Raw genomic sequence first — 9,536 nt, 5'->3', positions numbered from 1 at the left:
TTAGAGAAGATAGCCTGACTGACATAGAACAACTTCAATTATAATCATCCAAAAATTTTATGCTAGACCACAAAGCGTCTCCTTACCCCTAAAATTTTCAAAATGACCCCCAAGTTGAAATCCCCTGTCTTAGGTTTTTAGAGAATATAGCCTGACTGACATAGAACAACTTCAATTATAATCGTCCAAAAATTTTATGCTAGACCACAAAGCGTCTCCTTACCCCTAAAATTTCAAAATGACCCCCTCCCCCAGGTTTAAAACCCCAGGTATAAAAGCTCTAGTAGACTTACTTCATTAAATCAGTAAAGGCCCAACCATCAACCCAATTTTCTACAAACTGAGCACCTTGTCTCTGGGTAACGAATTGGCCTAAACGAAGTCTGTTTTCCATACACTTTTGTCGAGTCGTCTTTTTCACTAGTTCACTCTGTTGAAGAAAAAACAAAATCCATAACAAATCAACTAAACAATTCTTTAATTTCATCTCAGAAAAGAAATGTCCTTTTTTAAAATGAAATGAAATGAATGGAGTTTTACGTCCTACTTTTCTGCACCATGTGGGTGAAGACGGGCAACGCCATGCAGTGTGCAATGAGGAAAATTTTACCAGGACAGTGGCATTAGCCTGCTCTTTTTCAATCTCCAACTGTCGAGGGATCTTTAACGTGTACAGCCTGTAGCACACGGGACCTCGGTTTATTGTCCCATCTGAACAACTAGACACTTTTTCCATGTCAGCCTCTCTTACCTACATCACTGACAACATAGATCAAGGAAATGACATCATGTTGAGATTCCAACATCCTAACCAACTGAGCTACAACCTGTTCACAACTAGAACACATGCAAATTGACAAACTGGTCTAGTTTTAAACTGTCTGAATTTAAGATTTTTAAAAACGTACCTTTCATGTCCTCAGTCAGTTACAACAAATGCAAATTGACATAAAAATTCTGAAAAGTTGAAAACGTACCTTTTCTATAAGTAAAGATTTATTAACTTCTAAACATTTCTGTAAATTTTCTTTATGCTTTTCTAATAATTTCTGTTGAGCTGTTAACTGTCTTCTAATTTCATCATTTTGCTGAAAAAAACAACCCAAAAAACATAAGAGATAAGAATTATTCATGGGTGATCTCAAAATTTGGATAATACAAGGTCACTTTAGACTGACACTTGCTCTCGTTGATGTAGACGATTTGTGTGATCCTGTAAAACCCATTTCACCATAAAAATTTCAAATTGTGGGGTAGAAAACCCAAAGTAGAACACTTAGGTTTCGCTATCCCACAATTGGTAATTGTTATCAAAAAATGGGTCCGAAATTCGAGCGGGACTGCTGTAGAAAACTTGTGACATGTTCCGCTTTCATACGTTCAATTGAGGAAATGAAATGAAATGAATGGAGTTTAACGTCCTACTTTTCTGCACCATGTGGGCTAATGAAGACCGTAACACCATGCAGTGTACAATGAGGAAAGACACTGGCATTAGCCTGTTCTTTTTCAATTTCTAACTGTCGAGGGATTTTTAACGTGTACAGCCTGTAGTACACGGGGCCTCGGTTTATTGTCCCATCTGAACAACTAGACACTTTTTCTATGTCAGGCCCACTTACCTACATCACTGACAGGGGGAAGGCTAGAATTGGAAAAGACGGAAGCTATGCAGAACTAACCAATCGAGTGCCATGTATACTTACCCTTACTAGATCATCAATTCGACTGTCTTTCTGTTCTATATCTGATACAGATCGTGATTCTAAAGCTTTCATCTGATTCCCTGTCATATCAGTCTAAAATATAACAAATACACAAAATATATTCATCCAAATCAAAACTTTCCTGGCAAAATAACACACACAAACGTAATTCACAACCATTTTGAATCTCTTCCTCGACTACATAAGTAGAATTTTGTCAGGACAGCAGCATTAGCATTTCCAACTGTCAAGGGATCTTTAACGTGCACAGTCTGTAGTACACAGGATCTTGTCAGCCCCTCTTACCTACATCACTGTCAGGATATAACCCTGGACCTTCAGGTTAGCGAGCAAGCGTCTAACTCACTGACAGGGGAAAACTGGGTTGAAAAATCTGAAGTTATTATCTCAACCTATGCTAGGATTGAACCCTGGACCTTCAGGTTAGCGAGCAAGCGTCACTGACAGGGAGAAACTGGGTTGAAAAATCTGAAGGTATTAACTTGACCTATGCTAGGATTGAACCCTGGACCTTCAGGTTAGCTAGCAAGCATCTAACATCACTGACAGGGGGAAACTGGGTTGAAAAATCTGAAGGTATTATCTCAACCTATGTCAGGATTGAACCCTGGACCTTCAGGTTAGCGAACAAGCGTCTAACATCACTGACAGGGGGAAACTGGGTTGAAAAATCTGAAGGTATTATCTTGACCTATGCTAGGATTGAACCCTGGACCTTCAGATTAGCAAGCAAGCGTCTAACTCACTGACAGGGGGAAACTGGGTTGAAAAATCTGAAGGTATTATGTCGACCTAAGCCAGGATTGAACACTGGACCTTCAGATTAGTGAGCTTTTTCTTTTCTTTTGTTTTTATCAGGAACACTAATTCAATTTCCCATTTAACAAACAATACGTTTAAGCTCTAGTCATGATAAAAAGCTGCCATGTTGGATTATGAAAACTTCGCTGTTCTTACCTGAACTCCTTTCGAAGAGCAATATATAGGTCTCGCAGGAAACGATAAAACTTCAGAATGAGAGGAATGGGAACTATTCTGTGGAGACGCAGCCAGATAACCCTGTAAAATAAACATCATACAATACCAAGAATCATTAGGTCAGGGGCAATAAATCTTATTCTCGCGTCGGCCATAATCGAGGCTTATAACCCTGTAAAATAAACATCATACAATACCAAGAATCATTAGGTCAGGGGCAATAAATCTTATTCTCGAGTCAGCCATAATCGAGGCTTATAATGCAAACAAACAAATGTAATGTGACGGCTTTTTTATTGGTCAAAATGATTGACCTACACGTGACCTGATATGTAAATAATATCATACAATACCAAGAATCATTTAGGTCAGGGGGCAATAAATCTTATTCTCGAGTCAGCTGTAATCGAGTCTCATAATGCAAACAAACAAAGGTAACGTGACGGCTTTTTTATTGGTCAAAATGATTGACCTACACGTGACCTGATATGTAAATAATATCATACAATACCAAGAATCATTTAGGTCAGGGGGCAATAAATCTTATTCTCGAGTCAGCTGTAATCGAGTCTCATAATGCAAACAAACAAAGGTAACGTGACGGCTTTTTTATTGGTCAAAATGATTGACCTACACGTGACCTGATATGTAAATAATATCATACAATACCAAGAATCATTTAGGTCAGGGGGCAATAAATCTTATTCTCGAGTCAGCTGTAATCGAGTCTCATAATGCAAACAAACAAAGGTAACGTGACGGCTTTAAAACGAGCCGTCATTTTTATTAGTATGAATATACAAAACAAAAAACCTAACGAAGATATTGTTGGTCAAAATGATCGACCTACACGTGATCTGATATGTAAATTTGGAGATTCAAAAAGACCCGCAATAGAATCTTATTCACACTTCGGCCATATTGAATCCAGAACGAGGCTCTTAACGCAAACAAACAAAAGTAACGTGATGTCACTGCAGTAAAATGGCCACCTTGACGTCTTTATCGCCTTCTCCTCCAATCCCACTAACTCGAAACTAATCATATTTGACATCATTAAAATCAGAATTAATTAAACTATTTAATGATACTTTCAGATGAATTTTATCTCCACACATTTCTGAGAAAGGGCAGTTTTTCTGTTTCTCAAAAACGAGACATGAATTAGGTTTATAGGATTGTCAAGGGAGGCTCAGTTACGCAAACTGGTGTTTATTTTTCTATAACCAGTAGTTTATCACGTGACACTATGACATCATCAAAACACAACAATGACGTAATCTAAGATTTGTGGTAAATTTAAATAACTGATCATATAAAACAGTGAAAATTGTATTAATAAAAGTATCTGAATATAAATATAAGAATTAAACGTTGGTCTCACTAACATTATTGGTGTGTAAACGCAATTGACTTTGTCATTTATTCAGTTTGTCACGTGATCAATTGTGTTTATACACCAATAATACTAGTGAGATCAACGTTTAATTATTAATTATGATATCAAGTCAGGTAAGCTCCCTTTTTTGTTGAAAAAAATTGGGTACAATTGGACTAGGAATTTTAACACAATGCTCAATATTTTTGGAGCTGATACATGCCCTTCCTTTTTAAGTCAAATCTGTTTTTTCATGAAATAATTTAGTACGAGTCATAAAAATGAAAATACTTACATGAGACAAGGCCTGAGGAGACGGAGATTTCGCTCCAGATGCAGGTATAATAGTTCGACTAGGAGATTGGTTGGTTTGCTGTGAATATAGAAACAGAGTGTCTTAATTACATCTTAATTTCTAAAGGTGTGGGCACACGAGCGCTCTTGGTCAGAGACTAGAGTCTTGTCAAGAGTTTCACCGACTGGCACGGGCACACGAGGAAACAAAAATCTCTAGTCGGTCGTTTCCACTATGTCGATAATCACGTGAAGATCATGTAATTGAAAGGAAAATGAATCTGATTGGATGATGACGGTTTGTCTTACAGATGATAAAACTATCAGAGACAATTATCAAACTTATTTGATATTATAAATCCTGTCGGCAAACGCCATAATCTTGTCGTGAAAACACTGGCACACGTGAGATTCTACTCAAGATTCGAGTCGGTGATAAAAATCTTCTAATGTACCGGTACTGAGAATTTTGATGCTAGAATTTCTCAAAACTTTGTACAGCTCTCGAGGGCAGCTACCAAGCCATCCCTCGACACTTGGAAATCAATAAAGAGTAGGCTTATGCCACTGTCCTGAATAAGCGCTTAGTTTTAGTGGAATTGCAGGAACCACAGACATCTGATTGAAAATTGGAATGGTGTAAATTGATTCTATCATGTCATCCAAAGATTAGAAAACCTCTTTACAATCTCTTTAACAAGAACCACAGACATCTGATTGAAAATTGGAATGGTGCAAATTGATTCTATCATGTCATCCATTACAATCCTTTTAACTATAACTGAACCCTGTATTTAGCCGAGATGAAAGCTAATATAATAATCTATTTACCTTAAAATATTCATTAATTTTTTTCCCATTGGTTTCAGCCCGTCCAGTTTTACTGGCACTTCCTTCAAAAAAAAAAAACAACAGGATATCACAAATATTGCTATAAGCACCAGTTTCTTCTTGTAGGTGGCATCAAGTCAAATTTGTTAGACTTCAGAGAATATGATGTGGGGCTGCTGGGTAAAATGATCGAAATAATTGCTAGGAATTTATAATTTTACATGAGGAAGTATATCAATTATAAATGAGTAAGTATTTCATAATGAAAAGTGGTATCAGGTGTCTAGAAGAGTAAGCATACCCTGTCTGGTACAAAACTGCTCATATGAGAAAGTAGAAACATTATATGTGAGTAAGTATTAATGAAAAGTGGTATCAGGTGTCTAGAAGAGTAAGTATTCCCGGCCTGGCACAAAACTGTTCACATGAGGAAGTATATCAATTATAAGTGAGTAAGTATTTCATAATGAAAAGTGGTATCAGGTGTCTAGAAGAGTAAGCATACCCTGCCTGGCACAAAACTGCTCATATGAGAAAGTATATTAATTATATGTGAGTAAGTATTTCATAATGAAAAGTGGTATCAGGTGTCTAGAAGAGTAAGCATACCCTGACTGGCACAAAACTGCTCACATGAGGAAGTATATCAATTATAAATGAGTAAGTATTTCATAATGAAAAGTGGTATCAGGTGTCTAGAAGAGTAAGTATTCTCGGCCTGGCACAAAACTGTTCACATGAGGAAGTATATCAATTATAAATGAGTAAGTATTTCATAATGAAAAGTGGTATCAGGTGTCTAGAAGAGTAAGCATACCCTGCCTGGCACAAAACTGTTCACATGAGGAAGTATATCAATTATAAATGAGTAAGTATTTCATAATGAAAAGTGGTATCAGGTGTCTAGAAGAGTAAGTATTCTCGGCCTGGCACAAAACTGTTCGCATGAGGAAGTATATCAATTATAAGTGAGTAAGTATTTCATAGTGAAAAGTGGTATCAGGTGTCTAGAAGAGTAAGCATACCCTGACTGGCACAAAACTGTTCACATGAGGAAGTATATCAATTATAAGTGAGTAAGTATTTCATAATGAAAAGTGGTATCAGGTGTCTAGAAGAGTAAGCATACCCTGCCTGGTACAAAACTGCTCACATGAGGAAGTATATCAATTATAAATGAGTAAGTATTTCATAATGAAAAGTGGTATCAGGTGTCTAGAAGAGTAAGCATACCCTGCCTGGCACAAAACTGCTCATATGAGAAAGTATATCAATTATAAATGAGTAAGTATTTCATAATGAAAAGTGGTATCAGGTGTCTAGAAGAGTAAGCATACCATGTTTGGCACCACAGCCACTATGTAAACACCCTGCTATGTAAATGAATGAGGTTAAAGTTCATGTATCGAGTAACCTACCGAACTCTCCAGCATCTTGAGCATTCTTTCGTTTACGTTTTCTCTCCGTTGGTGTACGGCATTTATCAGGTGTACCTAGTTGACCTTCAGAAACAGCGTCTTCTCGATCGACAGATCCAGCACTTAGATTACTGCTATTATCATACATGGGTTGAGACGTACTGGAATTATTTAACGGCTGAAACTGAAAGTAGTAAAAATTAATCTAAATGAAAAACAGGCCATGCAAAGAAGTATGCAAGGAGTAAATTTAACCAGTAGTAGTGTTCGCCTACAGTATTTCAACGACCTCCATAATTTGACAGACGGAAACTAGTTTTAACAAATTTGAAGACATCACAATCTAATTTAGGAAGCTGGGTCGTGTTTTGATCAATTTTTGTGTAGTAACAGGCCATGCCAAGAAGTGTGCAATGAGGAAAATTTAACCAATACAGAAGTGTTCGCCTACAGTATTTCGATGACCTCCATAATTTGACAGACGGAAACTAGTTTTAACAAATTTGAAGACATCACAATCTAATTTAGGAAGCTGGGTCGTGTTTTGATCAATTTTTGTGTAGTAACAGGCCATGCCAAGAAGTGTGCAATGAGGAAAATTTAACCAATACAGAAGTGTTCGCCTACAGTATTTCGATGACCTCCGTAATTGACAGACGGAAACTAGTGTTAACAAATTTGAAGACATCACAATCTAATTTAGGAAGCTGGGTCGTGTTTTGATCAATTTTTGTGTAGTAACGTAATCTTATATTTCTTAATCTAAAATATAATTTGTTTTTGTAAGATTATTTTTTGGAAATACCACGCAGCTGCATCTTCACAATGTTGGTTTGGAATAAAAATTGCAAAAGTCAATCTCATAGGAAATTATCATTATATTTACACTAGCAAATCCATCTTTATTACATTCACCAGGCAGTGAAGAAGAGTCAGATACAACTCCACAAATCTTGAGATTAGACGAGTGTGGGCAGTGTGGAATGAGGGAAACTTTGCCAGGACAGCAAGATTAGCCAAATGTACAGAGATCTTTGACAGCCCTCGGGTTTATTGTCCCATCTGAACGGCTAGACACTTTTTTCATGTCAATCAAGCATTTTCATCGCTGATCCACCCAAACTACAGCTGAGTTTCCTAATTAAATACTATAGGAACCACAGACATCTGATTGAAAATTTGAATGAATTTACATAAAAAATTTAGAAAACTTCTTTACAATCCCTTTAAGGACCGAACAGAATCCCAAGCTGTAGTAATCAGTATTAATTTATTGATATAACACCTATCCTACTAACAGTTCCTTTCATGTCAATCACTCGGACCTGCATCACTGACAGGGGGAAACCGAGTCCAAAAATTCATAGGGACTAGACTTGCTAGGCGATCTATACTGCATTGTAATTAAATATAACTTAGGCACAGATTTTAATAGCTTGACATTGTGAAGATGAGAAAATGTATATAGCTAGTCGACAGGGGTGCCTAAAAATGCCTAATGAAGTCAAGGTATTAGATAAATATATTTTAAAACAGTAAATACACCTACCCTACTTCCAGTACCTAGAAACCTGGCCTCTAATAATTCTTGTTTACGTGGATCTAAACTATGTAAACTCGTGTTGTCCATCTCTGTTACACCAGAGCCTGAAAAAATCAAATACCAGCAGGTTAGTCATGGAAGACAAAATGGCTGCCTTGATCCTTTTGCATTAGTGGTGTAGTTTGAATAATTATTTGCCAACAAAAGCCCGAATTATTCCTTAACCTCTCGGCAATTATTTAAGAATAGATTGTTGGTCTCGATAGTCTTATTGGTGTGGAAACGCAATCGACTTCGTCATTTATGTATGTTTGTGGTGTGATTGTGTTCACAAACCAATAATGCTATCAAGACCAACGTTGAATTCTTAAATATCCACCAATATTGTTTCAAAATTTTTAGAAATAAGTCAATTTCGAAATGATATAGAACAAGCTTCTGTGCCCTTCAGCTTCAGAGCCAATTATCAAAAGTACAGTGTGCAATGAGGGAAATTTTCCAAATACATGCGCTCATATAGGCCTATGCCATCACCTTCAACCAGCGTCATAAACTCAGGTGAAAATCAATGCAGTCATTAAACCCTATCGGACATTAGCAAGCAAGAGTCTAGCTCACAGACTCCAAAGTCAATTTTCAAGCCATCGGTAAAACAAAGCAACAATGGCCACATTTGAAGCTTTTACATTTTAGTATGCAAATTGCTAAGTTACCACCTGGACCATATACTTCCATGCTACACACATTTAGAAAGCTTTGGGTACGATTGCAGAATGAAATTCTCGTGAGAGCAACGCCGTGAAATTTTCTGAGTGCAAAATCATAATGGATTTGTGTTCTTCGAAATGGCATAGAGACATAAAACATGCATTTCATAAACTAGAAAAATTTTACTTTGGAAATGACACTAATGAAATTTATAAATCGTATGTTTGCAAATCTTTTAAATCTAACAGAAGTAAAGTAAGCCTACTGATAAAAATAACTAATGAATTTGCATTTGAAAAATTCACAAATAAGCCAAATATTAGCAGACACATCTGCAGGCAGCCTGGTCTAACCAACCCAGGTCCAAATTTATACATTTTCATGATCAGACAAAATTCGAGGTTTGACATTTCCATTTTGGGTATTAATTTCATGACGATGTGAAAAGCATGATTGTGAACGATTCGCCATTTGTAATCAAAATTGATAAAAGAAAAGGGTTCGATTCGATTTGTAGCTATGAAAGTCGAGCTAATGTGAACAATTTTCCATTTTTACCTTGCCCTGTAGTTTGGTTTCTTACTGGAGACCGATTTACAGTCCAAGATGGCGGGTATCTACCGCCACTGTACATCCCTTAAAAGGTCTTCAAATTGAGG

General features: G+C 36.7%; 1 protein-coding gene across 1 annotated transcript in view; it reads right to left on the bottom strand.

The window, feature by feature from the left end:
• Positions 1 to 293: 293 nt before the first annotated feature.
• LOTGIDRAFT_176304 (hypothetical protein) overlaps positions 294 to 9,536 on the bottom strand; it is a gene marked incomplete at both ends in the record, with an annotated part of 9,617 nt that continues 374 nt past the window's right edge. The window contains 8 exons of the mRNA XM_009068839.1: positions 294 to 430; positions 978 to 1,088; positions 1,707 to 1,799; positions 2,685 to 2,786; positions 4,379 to 4,456; positions 5,209 to 5,270; positions 6,627 to 6,810; positions 8,176 to 8,273. Coding sequence (XP_009067087.1) covers positions 294 to 430; positions 978 to 1,088; positions 1,707 to 1,799; positions 2,685 to 2,786; positions 4,379 to 4,456; positions 5,209 to 5,270; positions 6,627 to 6,810; positions 8,176 to 8,273 — 865 coding nt within the window. The remainder of the gene's footprint in view (positions 431 to 977; positions 1,089 to 1,706; positions 1,800 to 2,684; positions 2,787 to 4,378; positions 4,457 to 5,208; positions 5,271 to 6,626; positions 6,811 to 8,175; positions 8,274 to 9,536) is intronic.

The sequence above is a fragment of the Lottia gigantea genome (assembly GCF_000327385.1).
Source record: "Lottia gigantea unplaced genomic scaffold LOTGIsca_945, whole genome shotgun sequence".
Taxonomy (NCBI): Eukaryota; Metazoa; Mollusca; class Gastropoda; family Lottiidae; genus Lottia; species Lottia gigantea.
This window is presented reverse-complemented; position numbering and strand designations above follow the sequence as displayed.